General features: G+C 39.9%; 2 protein-coding genes across 2 annotated transcripts in view; one reads left to right on the top strand and one right to left on the bottom strand.

Moving 5' to 3' along the window:
- Positions 1 to 8661: 8661 nt before the first annotated feature.
- Positions 8662 to 15210, bottom strand: MSTN (myostatin). Its single transcript, XM_015867858.2, has 3 exons — positions 14687 to 15210; positions 12308 to 12681; positions 8662 to 10017 (listed from the first exon to the last, which is right to left on the bottom strand). Exons 1-3 carry the CDS (start codon positions 15057 to 15059, stop codon positions 9637 to 9639), a joined length of 1128 nt encoding a protein of 375 aa, XP_015723344.1. The 5' UTR covers positions 15060 to 15210; the 3' UTR covers positions 8662 to 9636.
- C7H2orf88 (chromosome 7 C2orf88 homolog) overlaps positions 14918 to 23572 on the top strand; it is a 28125-nt gene continuing 19470 nt past the window's right edge. The window contains exons 1-2 of the mRNA XM_032445672.1: positions 14918 to 15026; positions 19573 to 19746. The gene's annotated coding sequence lies outside the window, so the exon portion shown is untranslated. The remainder of the gene's footprint in view (positions 15027 to 19572; positions 19747 to 23572) is intronic.

Genomic DNA, 23572 nt, shown 5'->3' with positions numbered 1-23572 from the left:
TTGCTTGATATTTTTAAGTAAGTTACTGGGGTGAACTACACTTATTTCTAGTCATCTCCATAGTGTGCTAAAGCAAGCAGCTGTAACGGCAGTATTCTCTTACATTCTTTCCATACATAGAGAATAAAGATTATCCAATTACTTTAGCACAACTGGAATCTGGGGTAGAAGGCTTTCGCTTCACTTAGAAAAAAATGATCGTGACATTCAGATTCCAGCCTATGATTTTTGTCACTGAGTCCAGTGGGTTTTATTTGTTGTTTTGCTGTTCAATGAGGTACTACCATCTGGTCATACAAAAATGGTATTTCTCTGTAACTTTTTAATAATTGTGTCGATAACTCTCCTAGTTAATCAGGATGGCCAAGCATTATTGCAAGAGGTCAAACGTTAAAAAGTCTTTATCATTAAATATCACAATTGAAATTCAAAAATTTCAGTGCAATTGTTTCAAGATGCTTTTCCCAGAGAGATTATAGTATGTTGTCTAATGTGGAGCATGGCTAAGTCAGGTTTCTTGTGACCAGAGCCACTTAGGAACCACCATACTTGAGGAGTCTTAAAAATAAACTGCCAGAAAGGATGGAAAAAAATATTCCTCTTTCTATCTGATGAATGCAGCTGTATCGTTTCCTCATTATTCTAAACAATATATAATTATTTGAGTTTGGATCATTGTGCTTCAGCACAACTGCCCTGTGACTTAAGCATGTACTCATCCAAAAGAAAAGAAATACAGCATTTGTAACTTGGATTATTTTTGTGGGTCCCTTTCAATTGATGAATTATGTGATTCTGTTTCAAGTTTACTTATGAGTTTTCTTTTTTGAGTTTACATCATACATGTTGCCAGTATTTCAGTTGAAAAATATAATGCTAGTAATAACTTTTTGGAAAATACTGATCTACCGTATTTATTTACAGTGCATAGGTGTCTAGGTTAAGTCTAGGGATTCTGGGAGAGTTTCAGTGGTGCTAATCCATGAATATATCAACTTCTCATGTCCCAGAGGAGCAGTCTCCAAGTCATTTACTCTCTAAAGCATGATACTGTTTGAGATACGGTTTCTCTTATGTTGAAGAAAAAAATAATTGAAGGTGAAAGAGGTCAGTTGCCTCATGATTTCTTCGTGCTTTTTCCACATGACTTCCTGGATACTGTCTGCAGGGTATTTGAGAACTTAAGTTCTATGAAGTATGTAAAGTGTGTTCTGTGAAGAATGTGAAATGTGTCACTCTCTTGAGCAGAAGAAGTTGAAAGCCCAGAGTTGCAAGGGCCAGTAGAACGAGGCCTCTGGTAGATCAAGTAAATAGCCATTTCTATCTTAATTTCAGTAAGAATAAGCAAATAATAAAAGAGAGTCAGGTCCCCAACTCTCATTTGGAAATTAGTGCCACAAGTATTTGGTTTCTGCCTCAATTTGACAAGTCTATGAGAAAGCAAGTGTTGACAATGTTTCTTTTATTGTTTTGTTTCTGTTGTAATAGGTACGGAACTTTTACGCGTGAAAATTTGGTGATTGTTTTTCCAGGTAGCTGGCTATCAGCAACTGTCTTATTTGGCCTTCTGTTTTCATCCTGTTGTATTTGCATGGATGGATGAAGGCAGCTCTGGACATGGAAACCTTATGCCTTGGCTTTAGAAAGACACAAGAGGCAGTTATTGAGGTTATTGTCTTTGAGTGTAACTGTTTCTAGCTCAGTTTCACAGTTTAACGTGTATTTCATCTTGTTTAGCACTTCTTGAACAGGGGGAATGCACAGAAAGCAATACTGAGAGGAAAGGTTTTAAAGCACTTTTGATTTCAGACAGAAGTTATGTCTTGTTGATATGGTAAGAAACAGCCCAGAAATGCTGCAGCCACAAGAAGCAAAGAAATAGCTGACAAAATAATGAGCAGACTTCTTAATGTTACATTTGTTATCTCTTTTTCCCCAGTCCACACTGATAACAGCAATTTGCACTTGGTAAAATTTTTCCTCCTGCCCATCAGGCAGGACTGTCCTAGGCAGTGTGGGAATCAGTGAGCTGTCCTGGGCAACCTGGCCTTTCAGGTTGGTATTATACTGTGAGTCCACCTTCTGTCACAGGCCAGAAATCCCTGGTTGCCTGGCTGCGCTGTCTCTAGCTGGTGTGGAGTGGTTAAAGGCCCCGGTTTGTCAGTAGGTGCCACAGCTTCCCTACAAAGGGAGCCCTGCTGTGCAGCCAGCTGCTGACCCCCAGTAATAGCAAAGGAAGAATTCACAGCAGTCCTTTCTCTTATTGCTTTTCTCTATCAGAAAATATGCTTTTTCTTTCTGTGTAAGCCTCATAAAAACATAGTTGTTTTAACCAGTTAAATGCAACTCTAGTACCTTTAGATAAACCAGTAACTAGGTAGGTCAAATATCTATGGGGACTCAGCTCCTTGTTTGATTGTGGTGGTGTATTTGGAAATGAATTTCTCTTTGAAGACTTGCTTTCCTTGCAGTAGAAGTACTAACCATGTTGTCATGCCCTTAACATGTGCCTTATGCAACTCTGCTTTCTGAAAGAGCAGAGAGAATGAAGTGTGAAGCTTGTGGACAGATGCTGTGCCAGCCCAGCAGATTCAGTCTTACCAGCTCTACTGGGAGAGGCTCCAGGGCTTGGTCCTGGACAGCTGATTTGCAGACATACATCCAGCTTCTTGCTGTTAAGTAGACTGTGTTCAGTTCAGATATTTCTATCTATCTAGGCTGTAGTTGGATTTATACTTAAAAGTTAACTTAGCTGTTTATAGTGAAAATATAGTAGAAGATAGAGTTGAAGAACCTCTCAAGTGACACAGAATGCCACTCTTCTCCATCATAATGAGTATGGGAGTGAGGCAATATTGATCAGCGGGCCCTGGAGAACCTTACAAGGTTCAACAAATCCAAGTGCAGGGTCTCTCGTCTGGGTTCTGTCAACCCCCACTATCAGTACAAGCTGAGGGATTTAATTATGGAGCACACACTTAATAGGACTTGTGGGGTACTGGTAGATGGCAAGTTGGACATGAGGCAGCAGTGTGCCCTCGCAACCCAGAAAGCTGACTGTATCCTGGGCTACATCTAAAGAAGCATGGTCTGCAGGACAAGGGAGGCAACCCTGCCCCTCTACTCTGTGTTTGTTAGACCTCATCTAGAGTATGATGTCCAGATGTGGAGGCCTCAGCAGAAGAGAGACTTGGACCTCTTAAAGCACGTCTGGAGTAGAGCTGCACAATTGAAGGCATGGAACACCTTCCCCACAAGGACAGGCTGAGAGACTGGGGGCTGTTCAGCCTGGAGAAGGCTCTGTGGGGACCTGGTAGTGGCCTTTTGGTATCTGAAGAAGGACTATAGGAAGGAAGGGGGCAGACTCTTCAGTGGTGTCTGTTTAGTCAGGACAAAAGGAAATGGTTCCAAGCTAAAAGAGAGATTTAGACTGAATATAAGGAAGAAGTTCTTTATAGTAAGGATGGTGCAGTTCTGGAACAGTTTGCCTGAAGAGGTTGGATGCCCCCATCCTTGCAGGCATTTCGAGGTCAGGCTAGATGGATCCCTGAGCACCCTGATCTAGCTGTAGGTGTCCCTCTTCACTGTGGGGGAGTTGGACTAAATCATCTTTAAGGGTATCTCTCAACTCAAATGATTTAATGGTTCTATGACTTTAAGGCTGTGGTATATGAAAGCTATGGGTGTGTGACGCAGTGGTGTTTGCTGTAAGCCCATGAGGGAGATGTTGCTTAATCTCTGACCAAGGCTCATGGCAATGTTGCCAGGGAACAGTTGGCTTCTGAATCAGCTTTAGGGTCCGTGGGACCGGATCTGGTAAAGCCTCGTGAAGGCTGCATAGCCAAAACCGAGTAATCACGTTTGGTTCTAACTAAGCTCCTGCTGAATCACAGTCAAAAGAAATATGTCAGACTGATTTTTGGTTGTTTATCAGCTGAAGATCTGAAGTTTAGTCATAGCTAATCCAAACAACAGATACTAAGGGTTGCGTTGCACCTTCTGTGGACTGAATTTACTTTAAGATCCAGTATAGAAATGAAAAAGGACTGTTGTAATATAATCATACGGCAGTAACAGTTTGGCACAGATTTAGTCAGATGATTTCGTTTACAAGTGGGGGACTTAGAGCAGTGGAGACTTAAAGAAGTGGAAAACCATGAACAGTGAGAGATTTTGGCAGTATCTTTGTAAAGACCAGTAGTCTTTAACACATGCAGGTAATGGTAAGGGGCCAGGAAAGCCACTGTGACTGACAGCACAGAGAGACCATGGGGCTGCTTGGTGTCTGTTACCAGGCTGATACTGTGCTGCCTAAAATCTGTGCTTTGAAATAAAAATACAAGGAAGAGTTGTTGCCTATTGCCCATTATTTATGATGTAAGAATACGTAAGAAATATTGTTAATACATGTGTTTTTCACTAATAGTTAAGATAGGTTTGTCAGTAAGAGACCTTTTCCTTTTTTTTTTTATTTTCAATTCTACGTTCCTCAGACAGCCATTCGGAAACACAGACCTATGTCCTGTTAGGTGTGCTAGGTGTTCTTCACCAAGAAAACAGAATGAAGCCATGGAAGTGTGTTGCTTCCATTATGGAACTGAAACCCTACGGCAGTTTTTGGCACTTCTTATTTAAGATCCAAGAGCTACTGAAAACACTGTGCTATCCAGGGCCAAGCAAACATACCTAAGGAGATGATAAGCTCCAAAGAGATGACCATTATGAGTTGACTAGAGCTTGGATCTACACCAGGACTGGTTGATAAGGAAAACTGAGGCAGTAGTGTGGGAACCAGAAGGTACATCTGCAAGGATGCTTTGATAGCATTTCCAGCTGTGATAACATATGGGTAAAAAAGAAAAGCTGCCAATACACAAGAGGAGGTTCAGCTAGGGTCAGTTGGTGTAACCTGGTTAGTAGATGCCTTTGCCCATATAGAGGTGGTTGCTGGAATGCTGTGGGTTCTTGTACACCTTTTGGGGTCACTGACAAGCCGGGCATGAAGCTTGGTACCCACAGACTAATGCTCTGGTTCTGTGAGAGGGTGTGTCCACAAGCCAGTAAATGAGTTTTACCATGCTGATTTACAGGGAGCAGCATAAGCGTAGCAGAAAAATCAGTGTTTTCCCCTGTAAAATTCTTATGTAAACCATCACAAGTGGGGAAGACCCTAGAAAGTCACGAGAAGGAGGTAATGTACTGGATTTGAACTGGCACAATTTTTAAAGCAGCACATCTTCAAAGCGCTCCAAGCAGGGCGGGCATATCAGATGCTGTTCCAGCAGTGACGTATGAGCAATGTGCCAGAAACCGATGGGCCAGGTGGAGCTCCTGCCTACCACAGTAGGTGCCAGGCACAGCCAAGGAGAAGGCTCTTTTCCCAGCACCGCGCTTTGCTGCCCGCGTGGCTGGCCCGCAGCATACAGTAGGCAGCTGACCTCAGCCTGCAGGCATCTGCCTGACGTGGGACCACCTGGCGCCGCGCTGCAACCTGATGCTATAATGCGTGACAGCCAGGTGTTCGGTTTGCCTGGTTCATATGTCAGTGGGGCCGAACTTGATGGATAACGACATGAAAAATGGTGACGAATGTGCAGGCGGGAGAGAGGCTCGCTGCCTGGCAAATAGTGGGATAAGCCTCTCATTCAAAGGTGCATGCACTGCAGAGCAAAGGGAGCTCCAAGGGTGAGCTTTATTTCAGGGTGCTTCATAGCATCGGAATTTTTAGTGTGATCTCTGTAATATCATTGCTTGGCTAGAATCATTTGTTTTCTTTCAAGTCAAAAATTGATCAAGGGAAGGGGAAAGAAAAAAAAAAGGAACTATGTCAATATTTCTGCAGGAAAAGCCCCCAGATCAAACCAGCATATCCCTCTTTGCCTTTTGTCAACTTCCATTCGTTTGGGCTGAATCCTTTCAGTGCTCAGAGGGCTTACCTTCTAAAGGCTCAATGCAGTACAGCACATATAATAGAAAAGCAACAGGTTGGAAGTTAAATTTGGCCATTGAATTCTAATGAAAGATTCTTCTGTGCAGGAGCTGTTTGTATACATAATTAGTTTAGAGAATGTGGTGAGAGATGGCCTTTAGGTTACAAACTGGTGTGTTACAGGTTGGCTCATGGGCACTGAGCTGGTTTATTTTCCCTGGAAGCTGTACCATTCTGAGAACACACACGAGATGGATTTTGTCTGCTTCTGAAGAAAATTAAGTCTCTTCTGTAGCACCAAAATGAGCTTTAGCAGCTAAGGCTGGTGAATATCAGACAAATTTAGACCCAAAGTGCTGCAAAGCTCATTGCTCATGTTTTCACCTGACCTACACATGGCTTCCAGGCTTCTCATTGTTGGTAGTTCTGGAGTACCGAACCGTAGGTTGTAGAATATTCACGGCAATTTTCCTTTGTTAGTGCTGAATGAACTGTATGCCTGCCTGTTTCTATTGTTCTTCATGCAAGTTTGCTTCAGGAGCTGCTGACACTATAAGCTCTTTTGTGAATACTTATAAACAGTGAGGCATGAACAGAGCGTTACTTCATACTGTATGAATTAATAAATTGACCTTTGGATGTCATCAGGGCTTTTCTGTGCTAAGCAGGAGAGTGGACTGGAGCTTTAGCGTTTCCAAAGCTTGCTAAAATGCAATTTTATTGATTCAAAACATGAATCACATACATTTCATGGAAGGATTATGGTCAGACTGCTCTTCAGGGCAGCTGCAGTGGTGGGAGTGGTTTAGTGAGCTCATCTTTGCTGCATGTCTTATTGCATCAGTGCACAGATAGTTGCGATGTGCAGAGGTGCTGCTGCTGCAAGTGCTGTTTTTGGGATGGAGCTCATGTTCCATCTGGCCAGGGTCATTAAAACTTAAGTGAGGTTCTTGGTGACATTTTTGCTGCATTGTATAGGTAGTATGTATCATGTTTCTAGTTAGTGCCTTGTATCTATCTACTATTTCTTCTCGTTTGTTTTTTTTTTTTTCACTAATTGTTTAAGTAGATTCAGGATGATTTGGCTATGGTGTTTGTTGAGTGCTTCATTTTATAACCCCATACTTGGTCTTGCTGTATCTTTAACAAAATGCAACTGCCTGGATTGGACTGTCCCAGTCTTAGGCCAATTTGTTTTTATAAAGCATTTGGCCAAAATAACTTGTTTGCATCCAAGAAAGAGACAATGTAGTAATCTCTGATTAAAAAAATAAAAAAAATAAGGAGGAGGGCTGGGTGGTAGGAAAATAAAACCACCAGCCAACTACCACAGAAGAATGAACCTAAACTCTATGGAACTGGAAAATAGACCTAAAGCTGTGAGTGTGATTGACCTTTAGCTGCACTGTTGAAATCTGCCCATAGCTAGCAAATCCATACCTCTGAAAAGCCGCAGTTTCTACATGCCTGGTGTTGATGGCTCCTTTGCCAGTAGTTAAGCTCCCTGTGAGTTACATTTAGGCTTATTTGAAGTGTTTGCCCCTAGAACATGGTCTTCAGCAGAAGCTGAGGCTGAGAAGCAGGCAGGAGGTCCATGATATACTGGCAGGACCAGTAGGAAAGCTCCCATTGCTCATGCAGTGCATCTGTGCAGGGAACAGCCAACTGTGTCCTTACGTGAGATAACTTCATTTGCGTTAGCTTCAGTTCATCTGCTGAGTTCAGAAGTCAGCATGCAGGTTGTATCAGCACTGCAGTGTAGACTGACCATGTTTTCTTAGCCATCTGCTCCAATGTGCTGCCACCTCTGCAGCTGCTGTCCTATGAAAAATCTCAGTTATCAACAGTGGTCTTGATGTATGCTGCACTATGGAAAAACTGTGAGCTGTGTAACAGGCTTTTGCTGTGCTTTAGGGCACTCTGTTGCTGGGCTGACTACTTGTTTGAGACTTTTTACGCTGTGTGCTTGTGGGAAACTAAATTGATAGTGTATGTAAGGGCTGCAGAGATTAACTATGTTTGGAGAAGCTGAACATCTGTGTGATGCTTGGGCACAGCTTTAGCAGAACACCTCTTGGTTCAAAAGGGATGCTTGAAAATCTGCTTGTTCTTTAAATTTCCAATTTATCAATCGAACTTAAGCATTTCATTCTTGTATGATTTCTTTGTATCAAGTTTGTTTGCCTTTTTACAAGTATTTATCACCTCAGGAAAGAATACATAATACATCAGAGGGGAAAATCAGTTATAGTCGCATTTCTATGATTGCTTCACACAAAGAAAAGTTCAAAATAGAATTCTGTATTATAGTAAAAAATATATTATGTTCAAGTGAAAACATTTTAATTCCAAAGAATTTTTTGTCAAAAGGGAAATACACCAAATTAGGGTGGAAATCTGCATTATCATGTTTACCCAAATGAAGACAAATCGTTAAGATATGGTACCAGGTGTCTAGCAGCAGTCTTTTATGGTGTTATTACTTAGGGTAATAACATTCTATGTATGGAAAATAGGGCGTGGATCAAAATGTAAATAAAATTAACAACCATACAAAATGTAATATAACTCTCTACATGTGATTTACTTTGTTGCGTTGTTCCTTCGTATTACTGTTAAAGGCCAGGAAATAATGTTATGAAGACAATACTGGTTTTTGTTTATTAGACAAAAGTACAGGTTAACATCACTCCTTTCTTGCGATGAACATATTGAACATATACTGACAGTGATTAAAAAATAAACATTTATTTACAAAATATTGATGCATACATATTACACAAGTCAGTTATATCAAAGTGGTTTTTTTAACAATATCTGTAGCAACCAACTATTTGCATTGGCTTATTATAGTGCAAACGGTAATGTTGCGAAGGCAGATTACAGTGTGGGATTATGGTTTGAATGTTAGACTTCCGTACTGTATCTTCTTTGACCTCATTTAGAAATCTATTCACCTTCCCTTAAAAATCTTTTTCTTGCGAATGTTGAGTAGTGTACCTGAGGATAGGGCAAATTCATTATTACTCTAAATTCTTTCACTTAGATAACTATCTATTTACTCAGCCTGCTTACGTAGCACCATTGCCATTAATTACTAACATACTAATGAAAATAAGGAATGGAAACACACTAAATACACTACACCATCCCTAACTTCAGGATTTGTCCATTTAAGTGGAATTTCATCTTATCACAACTCTGCACTATATATTCAAGTGTTCAAGGACGATTTTGGTGGTATTGCGAAGTGGTGTATATGTTACCGGTATATATTTTTCTGTGAATACAACATTAAGTGAAGCTGTAAAGAAGTTGATTTAATAGCCTGCTCCTTCTGTCCTCAGAAGAGAAGGAGTTTACTTTTCATTACCAGCATAAGTTGAAAACTGCATATAAATTTGTGTCTGAATCATTGAATATTGGTTCCCTCACAATGTAAGAAACTCATTGGTTAAATCCGGCGATTTTGATTGTAGCTTCTTTGTCCATTGTTTCAAAGCCAGCCCTTAGGTAACTCTACTGTCTTCAAGTTCACATTCTGCAGCTTGTATTGTGCTTAATGTGGTCTGTACAGTTGTACAGTATAAGGATGTTGGCAATGCCTAGTGTACGTAAGTTCACAGTTTCAAAAATGGGTGAGGGAATATAGCTTTTTTATTTTGGTGGCTTCCACAATTTACGAAGTGGTGGATCTCACGATGGTCTCATGAGCACCCGCAACGATCTACAACCATAGCTGGTATCTTTCCATATATTATTTGTTCTTTTCCATTGAAATACAGCATATTTATAGGGGACATCTTGGTGGGTGTGCAGCAAGGGCCTGCTGAACCTCTTGGATTTGCTTGGTGCACCAGGTGAGTGTGAGGGTATTTCTGTAGAAATACAAATTCGCATTCTCCAGAGCAGTAATTTGCTTTGTATCTTTTAGGCGCTATAATCCAGTCCCATCCAAAAGCTTCAAAATCCACCGTCAAGGGGTAGCGACAACATCGAGATTCTGTTGAGTGCTCATCACAGTCAAGGCCAAAATCTCTGCGGGACCGTTTTGGTGTATCTGTAACTCTGACCTCTAAAAATGGGTTCTGAGAGAAGAGGAAAAGGAATCGGAAGTATTAACGAGGTAGGCATATGTAATTTGAGTAAAAACATGCAGTTAGATATCTGTGACACAAACATATCAAATAAATGTTCTCAAATAACATTTGCAAATGTTTTCGAACTTCTACCCTTCTGAGAACTTCTTCCTCATCCAAGTCTGCTACATTTGTTCCCTGCTCAAAGATTATTTCTCATCTGTGTTCTGAAGACCAGCATTTCCCTGCTGCTTCTCCACAAAGAGTGTTAATTTCTGAGTATCTCTTCCTGAAATCATCGTCTCAGTGCTAGCATCATTTCTTAATACCTGCTAAGAGACAGTTTCAGAAATCATGAGGATCTCTGGTTTCTACTTAAGCTATTGTTTTCTTTTATACTGCAGTAAGAGTTTCTCTTGCTTACTTCTTCTATAGAACTCCCAAAAGGGAGAAGGAAAAACAAAACAAACTTGAACAAAAATAAGTGAAAAAAACACACTAAAGGGCAGGATCCAAGCAGTGCTGGATTCCCTTTTGTGATTCTTTTAGAAATTCCCACCATTGAAATGGTATTTTAATTGGGTTTTCTGGATGTCAGGGAAGGCTTCTCCTCTAGACTAAGGAGAACGGGGTATCTCTATAGTTACAGTTTGGAGGAGTGATTGGAGTGGTGATAGAAATGAAAGTTTTGCCTTCTGGTGCTGGTTATTTCCACTTTACAGCTTTTACACAGACAGAGGGCTGAGTCTGCTGCACTGACTTTGGATGGGGTAGCTGATATTTTGGCTACTGAGAGAGCCTTGTGGACAGAGGAGTACTTTGGGCATATGCTTCCTATTGGAGGTGTTTTTGCACAGTTCTTAACTAAGAATAGAAAGAAATAGCAGCCTTTGTAATCACAAGTTTGAAAAAGTTCCCACATTTTCCTCTGCTCCATGTCCATTTCAGCACCGCATGCCTATTTGGCACTGACCAAGGTGTTGCCTCAGGAGTAAAAAACAGCCCAGCTTACAGCTACTCGGGTTGGTTCTTTTGAAGGCTGCCTGTTGTCCAGGTGCTGAAGAAGCTCCTTCCAAAAGTAAGCAATATGGAGAGAGACTTGATGGAGAGGAGCATTGCACTGCATAGAGTGGCTGGAAAGGAGCTGGAGGAGTGTGAGGATAGATTTTTGTTAGTTTGTTTGTTTTCTGTTGTGGTCTGCAGACTGTTTAACCCTGCACTGATCAAGATTCAGTTTGTTTTTGGGGATGATGATAGCTGTGGAGAAGCCTTGGCTTGTCCACGTGTGTGAAAACACCTTGTTGGGCATTTGAATGGGTTGAGGTTGTGTAGCCAGTATTGATATCTCAGTGGCCTCTTTCAACAGACTCACATCTGTGGTGGATCTACAGTTAAGATGTGCCTTTCCTGTTGATTCTTTTCACTGCATTACAGTGCTATGAAGTTAAACGTCTTATAGCTATGTAAACAGAATGATCTATTATGTATCAGTAGAAGCAAAACTACAATCTCAGTACTGTATTCAAAGGCAGAAATTTCTTGGTGGTTTCAGCTGTTTCAGTAAGTTCAGATGTGTTTGTAGATGTGGCAATTTGGGGAAGCAACAAGGAAATTGTAGTAGTTCAGCTGGCACACTTTGGATTTGTTGTGTTCGTCTTACTGAAATAAGCAATTTATTTCATGCTCTTTCTCATCATATTGATGTGGGTTTTTTTGTATCAAGCAAAATGCACGTGTTCAAACATTTCTAGTAGGATTGTTCGTTCTGTCACATAGTAAAAGATGCACAATTTAGGAATCGTAAGTGTAGCTAATTTTCATTGTCATTAGTGGAAAATAAATGCATACAGAATAGGGAGAAATTCTCATATATGCTGAATGAAACATCTTTTAAACACTCTCTAAAGCAAATTTCTTATCAGAGAAAGAGTTGGATTGCTTTTATTTGTGCAGAATATCTTTGTGTTAAGCAGTATTTGCTCTGAAGTTTGGACACAGCGTAACTTTGTTAGTACCATCTACTGATAAGTACCAAAACATTTTGCAGTCTATGCCTCACAACATGACCCTGAGGTAATCTTCATTTTTCAAACAGGAAAATGGAGTCAAAGGAATGCAAAGTGATTTTGCCATTAATTGAAAGCCAGGAGTGAAAGAATTTGGGATATAGGACCTTTATCTTCCATTCCTTAAGCGGCATGTCAATTTTTATCCTTAAAGCACAACTCAATTACTTTCTAATAAAAAAAAAAAAAAAAAAAAAGCAAGGTATTATATGAGATTTTTCTAATACACTTACCAATCCGTCTTCACCTGGTCCTGGGAATGTTACAGCAAGATCTCGTCCATTCTCATCAAAAGCTTTTATTTCGATGCCTAAGTTGGATTCAGGCTGTTTGAGCCAATTTTGCAAGACTGTCTTCACATCAATACTCTGCCAGATACCATTGCCTGGGTTCATGTCAAGTTTCAAAGATCGAATTCCAGTATATCTTGTACCGTCTTTCATGGGTTTAATGAGTCTCAGGATCTGCACAAACACCGTTGTAGGTTTTTGGACTTGCCTCAAGTATATCCATAATTGTGCCTTTACTACTTTGTTATATTGTATCTTAGAGCTAAACTTAAAGAAGCAACATTTTGGTTTTCCCTCCATTTGTACAAGAAAATCAGCTATAAATGAATGGAAAGAACAAATTACTGAACAGGGAACAGAAAGAAATATGCATATATCAACCTAATTTTTTTCCAGAGCATATAGGATGTCTTAAAATATTATATAAACAGTATTGGTAACAAATATCGTTCTATTTCAGCACTTTACATTCTACAGCAAGTATAATCATTATGCTGCCACCTAAAAGTAACAAGGAATTGATGGTTGTTTTGTAAACTGGCTAAAAGGTTTGGATAACCAGTTTACTTAGTACCTGTAGCTGATCCTTTGCACTCTGTAGGTATTCAGAGTGAGCAATGAGCACAGGCAGAAATTCAGAAGTGATAGGCAAGAGAGGGCTGACCCCCTGCAGCTGCAGAAAAGTCTTAGTCAAAACTTGTCAGAGGACAAGGCACAGCCAATGCAACTTCACAGCGACTACTGAAAGACCACTTCTGCTGTTCATCTGAGAACCTTCCTGAAGCAACAGCAACTTAGCCTGAGCTGATTCATCATTTCTGTCACCTCTGAGAACTTCTAGGTTACTAAATAAACTTAGGGTGCTGTATATTGTGCAAACAGGGGCAACTATGCGCAAACTACCTTAACACTTTATTTTCTTTTCTGAGTGGTAAGAAAATTGCTAATCTAACTATTTGTTTTCATTTCAGTGTTATTATAGGAAAGTCATGTACAGTGCTGTGTTCCTTTTTCCTGTAGCTTATAGTGCAGCTGTCCTACCTAGTCATGATAGCATATCTCCATGCCAAGTTAAAACAGATAATACTCATCTTAAATGGTACGGATCTTTGACACTCATAAATCAGGTCACTTAAGATAACTGCCTCTTCAGCATGTTTATAGTAGTTCCAAGGCTTCTTATAAAAAAAAAAAAGGGAATAGAGCAATAAAGCTTAATGACTTTTCCCCAGTCATTGAGATTATATACAAGTATAATTAAAACAGTTTTGAAATGTTGGACATAATAGTCCAGCATAGAACTGCTGACAGTTTGCTACAAGGTTGCAATAATGTATTGCCATTAAGTATGTGTCTTAATGAAGTTAAGACAATTGACAGATAAAGTTATTTTTTAATCCATTTTAGCTGGCTACAGGAGCTGACATTATTCTAGTATTTGTATGGTAATAAGATCTGTAACTGCTAACCTGCCTTACATGTCCTGACATCTTTTTCCTTTTTGACAGCATATTCTTAAGTGTTATTTTAAAAAACAGCTGCCATAGCCAAATATTTCAGCTGATGAAGAACATAAGATACTATAGTATTAGCTGTGCATAAGATACTTGATAGGAGCCATAGCAGATGTTTAGCACTCAGAAGATAACTTAGAATCTGCTCATTCAGTAAATGCCTTCATTCTTCCTTGGCACGACTGCTGGAGCCGATTGCTGTAACGTGGACATTATAACATTTAAATCTGTTACACATAGATTTGCTTTAAAGATATAGTTTTAACTCAGAGGTGGGTGGTGCTAACTCACGGGATCAGCAAAGAAGCAAAAGTTTAACTCTGTGCTTACGCTTGCTGTAACGTGCTGTAGTTAGGCAGGTCTCCTACTCTAAGCTGTCTTTCTATTCATTTCTGTTGCTCTTAAACACAGTAGCAGGTGGAATGTCATGCAGAAAAATATAGTTATCTTACTAGCTGCGCTTTCACTTTCAGTCTGCAATAGGGAATGTCCTGTATGCTGCAAATAGCAGAGCCAACTCAACTGCAGATCTCCTTTTGCTTTCTAAACACACTTAGGCAAATCCTAAGTGTGCTACAGGGCACGCACATTACAAGGAGCTGATAAAACGAACAGTAAAACAAAGGCTCACAGCACGGTCACTTGAACCTGACTCAAATGCTTTAGGAATACGCTCTCCTCCCTCCCTCCTGCAGACTCCAGCCAGCAGCCTGTTGGGAGAGCCTGAGAAGGAGTTGTGCGGCTCTACAGCACGGAGAAAACTCTCAGCGGAGCAGTGCGAGACGAAAGCAGCAGGGTTATTACTTACACTCCGTAGGCATTGTGATAATCGTTTCGGTTGTGGCATGATAGTCATCATCTTCCAAAGAGCCATCGCTACTGTCATCTCTCTGGACGTCGTACTGATCAATCAGTTCCTGCAGTGGAGGAGCTTTGGGTAGAAGTTGTTTAATAACGTCCCTGCTAATGTTAGGTGCTTGTTCCAGGCGCAGTTTGCTGAGGATTTGAATTTTTATGGCTTCTATTCTGGAGGATTTTGTGTTCTGTCTCCACGTACAAGCATTGCACAGTCCGTCTTTTTCAGTGTTCTCTGTGGGCTGACTACTGCCATCGAGAGCCACCGGATCAACAGATATCTGCACGAACAGGTAAATATAAACATAGACTACTATTTTTTGCATGATCTTACAGTCACTGCAGCTTTTTTCTTTTTTTTGTTGTTTTTTTTCCCTCTCCCTCTTTCCCTTTTTCTTTCAGTTCCAAACAGATCCGTGAAAGCAAATGCAATCTGAGAGACGGCTTGCCACACTGGTGTGCCTTTTATATGCCAAGGGGGCTTTTATACTGCGACTTTGATTAGGCTCATGTCGTCAAAACCGACGATTGGTTGTTGTCCCAACAATGAATCTAGCTGTCAGAGGTTAAAGCCCTGTCGATCACAAGTCACTAGACAGCATTTAGTTACAGCCAAGGGTGAACTGATTTATCTGGTAGCTTCTTAGAGGATATGTCTTCACATACGGAAAGGATATATTTCCAAGTACTATGGGCAGCAGTGCTGGAAGACAGCACTATCATTCTTAAATACACACAGAACACATAGCTGCACTATGAATTGAGGCAGAGCTCTCTTTAGAGCTCCTTGAGGATCCTGTTGCTATTCTGACTGAAAGTTTGTGTTATTTAAAGGCAAATTCTGAGGTATTGCTGTTAGGAGGAGGGGAAAAAGATGCATACTAAATACATTGCAAGCATTAGGAATCCATGCTGTTTAACAGTTCAAGTGTATTAAGCAGTTCAAATTTGAGTAAACTGTAATGGGTTTTTCTGATGGGTACTAGATAAGCAGGAATAAATATTTTGTACACATGTAACTTAAGTGCTAACTATTTGACCCTTTAGTATTAAAATTCATTCATACTTAATAAGTAAAGCAAGTTTGCCTTGTCAGCAAAATCCTGGACAGCAAATTAGATACTGAGAGACCTTTAGTAGCAAAGGTATAAGGAATATCATCAGCTACTCAACTCAAATATTACACAGAAACAATCCAGCTTGCTTTTTCCATTAGACTGAAAGTTGTTAGAGACACAAATAATTTAAATCCTTTTTTTCTGTAAACCTTCATTTTCCATATCCTATTTTATTTCATTTCAGGATACCTCTGTATTATACCAACTGAAGTAACAGTGCGTTTTGCTTTCTACTTAAGCATCTGTGAGTTCTCTATATCCCACTTCTTTAAAATTATAGTTTTATTGTATTTTCTGCACAATATAACCCTAGACAGGATTGTGAAATTACAGCTCATGGCTTGTAAAATCTGACTTCAGTGTAGATGACATTGGACATGCTGCTAGCATTTGGGGATTTGGGTGTCTGTATGTTAGAACTACAATAAATACAGGAATTTCATGCAAAATGCCACAGTTTGCCTATTGAGATTGGGACCATATTATCAGTTTTTCACTGTTTTTTTTTTTCCCACCTTTTTTCTTCATTTCTTTTCCATTATAAACACACCTGAAAGAGTGGCAAACATGGGGATTTGTTTGCATATGTTCATACAGGAAGAATGTTACTACACGGGAAGATGTGGATCAAAAAAATCCTCATTTCTGCCTGGTCATTAGTTTTATGTAGCATTAACTTTCCAGGGAACAGAAATTCACTACATGGCACAGATTTGAGCCTAATATTCAGCTCATGACCAGTAACGTAAATCATGAGTAGTCGATTTAAATTGGTCATCCTTCCATGGTCTAAAGTTGATGCAAGCACCAAATGTATCTTGCTCATGTGTTCCAGGCTACAGCTGAAGGGGTGTACCCTTGATGTTCTCATTTTGGCCAAATCCATGTGTAAAGCAAGCATTTTGCCTTCTTATATCCTGTGCGTTTACTTTCATACGATACACTCCTGTAAGTGCTCTCAATATATGGTAATGTAAATGGGCTTGTGGTTCACTGAAACTACAAGTTAGGAGAGATCTGAGTTTGCAATGCCATGTTCACAGCAGACTGTTTTAAACAGACTCTTGGTATTCTTGTACTTTGAAGAGTCCAGGGCACTACAGGTGCTGGAAAAAACATCTTTATGAATAGCGGATAGGATGATTCACATAAAGAATCTTGAAAATAACTAAACCAGTTTCAGAAGAGTTATAAGGTTTTGGTTGGTTCTTTATTTCTTTCAGACTGAGGTGTTCTTCTAAATATATTATAACAATGAATGTCATATTAAAGCTATTTTATATTAATCATAATGACTGAAGAGCTGAATATAAAAGGGAATCTACCCTGAGTGGAAACCTTGATAATATTGCCAAGTTTCACACCAGATACAGTTCCAAAGGGAATGATGATCCATCAATAAACAGGTAGAAGCATTGACGCAGTCATTAAAATCAGCATCATTAAATGCTCTGGCAGACTGGCTGGAAGCCACTCATTGTGTTGGAGAAGGGACAAGAGAAACGGCCAGTGAGAAACACCTCTATCACCATGTCTCTTCTTTATGCTCTGCAGCAGCTTACTTGGTGCAGTACGTGGCCTTCTCCTTTGAGGACTTCCCTTGAGTTGTTTTGAACTGATGCATGTTTTTCTGTCAAACTTGTGTAATGCTTCTGGAGGGGGGAAAAAAAAAAAAGTCATCCTTTTCCCCTCAATAATGTATTTTTTTCGCACTCCAGGACCAAAATCCTTTATTTTTCATGTTAGAAAATGCCACTGGGCTCCTAGCAAGAGCGGAGCTTTCTCTCAGCCACTGTGGTGGTGCACATTCTCTGAATACCTGTGGGTTGTTAGTAGAATAACTTTGTCTTTGTCTTTTGTTGTTGCTATTTCTTTTCTATGAGACTGCAATAATTTGGAGAGAGCTGAAGGCTTTTTGATCAGAAGTTGTTGAAGCACTTGATTTCTTGAACGGTGCCATATAGAGATGGCTTTTCTTTCTGAATTTCTTAGTGGCATTTAAGGCTAATGCTGGTTACAGAAGTAGGTGATGGAAGTAAGCAATAAAGTGCAAAGTAACCAGACAGAAGTATTTCCCCACAAAATTACTTTACAAAAATGATTTAGAAATAACCAGCACGTTGCAATCAGCAAAACCAAAGAGTTAAAAATGAAATGAACATCTTACTGAACTTTATGGTGTTTTAATATTATCTTTGGGATTTGTGTCATTCTACCCGCTGTGCCTGCCAATAGTGAACAGTATTCCCAACCCTGGCTATTCAAGGATCATGACTCAGGCCCCCAAAATCAAGTAATGTAAGAATGTGTCTCTTTCAAAAGAGAAAAGACACACATCTATCTAGCTGTCAGCTGCCCTTTGGCTTTCCACCAGTTTTCATACTCACTGGAAAACCTAAAAAAAAAAAAATAGCAAAAAATAACCAAACCCTAAAATGACGGACACAGGAGGTTCTGAAGATGCTGCGTTACTGTGAGTTTTATGGGAAAACAGTGACTGTGTAGAGGGAAAGGAGATTACTAATGCTGTCCCCGAGGAAAACGCAAACAGAGCTCAACCATTACCCATCATTTTTGGCAGCTTTTAATTAGCCAGTCAGCATGTACTTAGCCATTAGTCAGTGCACTCATAGCTCTGGACTGTGTACACTGTGTCATCCTTTGCCTGGCTAGCAACCCAAAAAAGATAGAAAGGACAGGATGGGATTTGAGCCAGTTATGGGAGTGAACCAAATGGCTGAAGGGGAACCAGACCATTGCTGAGAAAGAGTTATGAGAGTATGAAGGAGCTTATGACAGTGAAGGAGAAAGGATATAGGTTATAGCTGTGCCAGAAATCAGGCAGATCTCAGTCAGATCACCATTCAGTCACTTTATATTACTTCTTGGAATCAATGAATTGCAGGGGTTGGAAAGGGCCTATAGAGATCATGAAGTCCAACCTCCTGCTTCTCTAGATTTTTGATCCTTTAAGTATCAAAAAGGAGAGAAAATACATTTAAAATGTTTTTTACTAGTTTCGCCTCTCTCACTTATTTGCTATAACAGTTAGGCCTAATGGCTAAGAAATAATTTTGCTTAGAATATGTATTACTAAACAGAAAAAATTAGACATACAATGAAATGCAATGGAGTTGGAATATGTCAAGTTCTTAAGTATGAGGTATGAACCCAGCTGTCTTAATTCACCTGGTACTTTCTCTCAGGCACCTGAATTGTAAGAAGGTGCATTTTATTGAATTTGACAATACGTATAAGATAATATCTAATGAAACAGAAATATAACAAAAGAACTATGAAAACATCACCAAAATTGTGTTATGCAAACTAAAGCTGTAGTTACTTTAAGGCATAAATAACCATTTTTTAAACTGAACTTATTATCATTAACTACAATATGAAATCTGTAACTAGGAAGAAATCTTGGTCTATAAAAAAAGCCCTAAAGTAGTTTGTTCTTCTCCATATAGTTTCCCATACAAACGGACGTGTATAACCTTCTGAACATTGTGCTACACCAGATACTTGACGATATGGATATTTAATGGTTTTGACTTACAAAAAACAAAGTAGCAAGTTCATTTTGTTTTCACCCGTTTCGAGTTCCAGGTAATAGACAGCAGGGTTCATGCAGGAGATGAGCATGGTGCTCATGGTGTGCTGGCATCTGAATGGGATCTGCTGCAACTCCTCAGTTCCTGCTCTTCCGTTGTTTCCCCAGGAAAACCAAGATGTTTGTAGATCTGGGATTTTGCAGAATCTCCACTCAAGGCATGCTTGAGTCTGTGTTTTAAGTACCAAGGCAAAACTTCACACTGCCTGGCAGATGATCTGCTTTCTTCAGGAGCTTAGACAGAGCCCAACCTGCTCAGGACTTCTTCACCAGCAGTGGTAGGTAAGTATGTGATGGATGAAATGGGCAAAACGCATAAAATGGGTGGGAAACTGGTGCTGTGGCTATGTTTTCCTTTGATGTACCTCTCAGCTTGCCCAAAAGCTGCTGCTGAATTTAGTACAGTTTAGGGAAACGACTTTGGGTCTCCTTCAGCTGGTGTCTGACAGCTTTTGATTCTCGCTATCTTCTCCTGTGGGTTAGTGCTGTATGTTTGTGCTGGCCTAGATCATTCCCATCATGTTTTTCTCTCCTGCATATTCCAGTGCTTGTTAATTCACATCGTTGCTCCGGAACTGACCAGATATGCTAATGGAAATGAACTTTACAAGCAGATAGGGAAATGTATTCCCACTGGACTTCTTAAAAAACAGTTAAGGGAGCATGAGCCTACAATAAATGCTTCCAGTTTTTCTGAGTTTTGTATTCAGCATTTTATTCCTCAGCTTTCACTATGGTGTTTCTTTATTAGTCTTACATTAAACCCTACAGTAGGGCCCTGTCAAACATCTGTTTATTTCTAATGGCTCCCATCCTGTTAGAGGATGCTTTATTCTCTTTAGCCTTGGATTTTTTACACTTCTACCCAGAATTCCTGATGTTAATATTCAGTGTTTACTAAAATAGCTGAGGAAAACCAGGCCTAAGTCACAGAGCAATTGCGTGGATGGTAACCAGCATGACCCCAAGTGTAGGCATGCGACCAAATTCAGTGTGCCTGTTCAGTCATTGTCCAAGGCAGCTTTCAGCACCAATTAACAAGTAGGGAACATCATCTCTGGGCATGGAGGAAAACCATTAAATCCTTGCAGAAGCCTACAAGTGGTGGTGGGATTATCATTGTCAGCCTGGGAGCTGCGTAGCCAGGAGCCACCCCAGTGAGATGTTAGCATTCAGCTTGGAGCATGGCCTCCATGTGCTGGGAAACGTGTCGTTCCTTTAAGGAGCTGGTGCTGGAAGGGAAAGAGTTTCCCTTCTGCACACCCAAGGCATATGAAGCTCCAAAGCCCTTCATTTTGTTGTATCTAACGGTAACAACTCGCATCCCCAAAGCGGAGTGGGGTTTTCAGGCCGAGAATCCTTGGTTTGCTGTGTACGGCCTGCCCTCTGCTGGGCTCTGCGGCAATGGCACCCGATGGGACAAGGAGATCCAGGGTCTGAAGAGTTCTCTTTTTTCTTTATTTCTTATTATTCTCCCCCTTCCTTCTTTGCTCCCTCTTCCTTTTCCCTTTTCTACAACTTGCAACAGTGAACTTGTACACGTGTGCCAAATTCCAGTGGTTAAAATCAAAGAGGTTTCTGTGGTTGCAGCCCTGGTGCATTGCTCCAGCACTGTGCATCCGTGGTGGCAATGCATTCACAGAACTCTTTTTGAATGGAAAACAATGTGTTATGCTGCAGTGCTATCATTTTATATTGAAATAGACACTCAGAATTCACAGCAGAGATCTGTCCTGGCTGCAGGTGTACCTACCACAGAAATTGACTAATCAAGCTTGAGGGGTTTCATCTGTAGTGCTTTGGTTTAGCTGTTGTAAATATAAGTATTTCAAAAGTTAACACAACTTCAGAGGCCTTATGTCATAATTTATAGAATATTTTAAATGTCTACTCTACAGGAAGAAGAGAAACTCAGCTTTTACTGTCTCTCCTATGATAAATATTTTCTTCTTTGTTGACTGTTTCCTGTTGATGTAATAAAGATGTTTCTTATTTATGAGCTCCATTATGAAGCCTCCCATAAGAGCACCAGCTTGAGAAAAACAATCTGCACTGGCTAGAGCATTAGCTGTCCTGCCCCTTTCTCTTGGGACCTGGCTCTTTAGCAGTCATGTCCAATTTCTCACAATAAAGGCTGCTGCTTTGAATATATACAAGTTTTTTCCTTGAGACGTGCAAGCTCTTCTTTTTCATCAAGCCCCATAATCTGCAGCACAGTCCAAATGGCTGATGAGAAATAAGGATTGATCACAAGAAAATTGACTAATTTGTTGGGTTTTTTTTCCACCTTTAATAATAGACCTCAGCCATTCTGCACATATATACAACAATGTAGGACTGAACACTTGGTACCAAATAGCTGCCTGTCCTTGCCAGAAAGCACATGTACTCTGGACTCATGGAAATGATGAGAACATCTCATATTCTTCATCAACTATGCAAAGAGTTGAAAGCATGCTTACAAACCATAATTCACATAACATATCTTCAATATTACAGTGAATGCTCCTTCAGAGCTCTGTATTAGGATGTGCTGGCTTTGTGTTAGCCAAAATAAGCACGCTCTACATGCTAATTTACAAAAGGGCTTTTTGTGAGTAGTTCTGGAAGAGTTAATAGCAGTGATACTTCTAAGATACCCAAATTAATAAATAGAGTTGTTTGTATGCTGCTGGATTTGTGGTAAGTGCACAAAGCTTGTTTTATGCCCAGTGAACTTTGCAGAAGGATATTTGGAATGGAGCGGTTACTTCACTTATTGACTTACTAAGAGAGATCTTCCTGTATGTCCCTTTCTGTTAGCTAGAACAACATCAACATTACTTTTATTTGTTTGAACTGAGCAAATTGACAACTCATATACATTTAATAAAGGACAAAAGGCTTGCCAAAAAATGGTACGAAATAATTACTTATTTCAACATTTATTTGGAATTGCAATATACAAGAGCTGCTTTGAAAGTACTACCTCCTGTTTTATTAAGTTAGTCTGTGAAGTTAGAGGTAGATGTTGGTGGTACGGCAGTAGGGAGGGAACCTTCCCACCAATATGGTTATGTTTTGTTGCTGTGCAGCAGATGGCAGCAGAGGGGCAGCCTGAAAACGTAGAGCTACTGGTGGTGGCTGTGTTGAAAAGCAGTTTTTTGTAGCTGAGAATTTACTTTGTCGGACAGTGTAGTTGTGCTCTTCACATTTGTTGTAATTAACGTGTAAGTAGTAAATAGGAGTCATTATTTTTGGAACGGCTTATTATGATTCCTTTTTCAGCATGTTGTACTTGAACAATAACATAAAATTGGTTTGTCAATCATTAGTGAACATAGTAGCTCATTATTGGACCTATATAAGGTTAGTTTTAGGCTTGTCTTGTAAGCATTCAGTGCTACTAAAGTGGATCAGAAAGGGGAAAATTGATAGCCAGTTTTGTAGCTTGTACTTTGAGTCATACTGAACACCAACAACCGTAAGACAATGGGAAGGATGTTATATGCATAACACCTTGCAAAGCTTTATCAACCATATAAGATGCTCTTTTCTTCAAGAAGCTTTTTGAATGGCCTGGAGCTGCAGTAGCCCATCGTGAAACAGGACAAAGAGCTGCAAGTACCAAGTCACAGGAATTCTTAATAGTACTGATAACAAACAGTGTGTAGTGCAATTTTATTGTGATTTTATGGAGAGAATTTCATTGAAATGTTTATTTCACTGTAACAGCATCATCTAGTTGTTTTGTAGTGAGAAAGTAGCCACCCCATTCTGTAATTTGTTCATCTACGCAGACATAATATGTTCTTTTCAATTAGATTATGTTGGATTTAAGTCCTAAACTACTCTTAATGTTTATGTTACGAGTATTTTCAGAGAGGGTATTATTTCCTGTAAACCAGCCAACTTTCTAAGTTGCCCCACTGGAGCTGGTTATTGGGATAGAGCTGCTCTTTGTGATCAGGTGCCAACACACAGAGTCGCTGCAAGAAGTTCTTTCAAAAGTAATGTTTGCTGAGCATGAGAGTGGAAGTTCTCTGCTTCTCCCAGGCTGCAGCAGTGGTAAATGAATATCTGTCTTCCACCAATGCAGGGCTGAGCCTGAAGCGTAACATTTAAATCT

The sequence above is a fragment of the Coturnix japonica genome, chromosome 7 (genome assembly GCF_001577835.2).
Source record: "Coturnix japonica isolate 7356 chromosome 7, Coturnix japonica 2.1, whole genome shotgun sequence".
In the NCBI taxonomy this organism is placed as follows: Eukaryota; Metazoa; Chordata; class Aves; order Galliformes; family Phasianidae; genus Coturnix; species Coturnix japonica.
Note: the sequence above shows the minus strand (reverse complement) of the source record. Positions and strands in the feature narration are given on the sequence as shown.

Coding starts and splice junctions, on each gene's coding strand:
- MSTN (XM_015867858.2), bottom strand. CDS start 15,059: ATGCAAAAAATAGTAGTCTATGTTTATATTTACCTGTTCGTGCAGATA. Junction 12,682..14,686: donor TATCACAATGCCTACGGAGT/GTAAGTAATAAC, acceptor ATTCATTTATAG/CTGATTTTCTTGTACAAATG. Junction 10,018..12,307: donor GACCAGGTGAAGACGGATTG/GTAAGTGTATTA, acceptor CTCTTCTCTCAG/AACCCATTTTTAGAGGTCAG.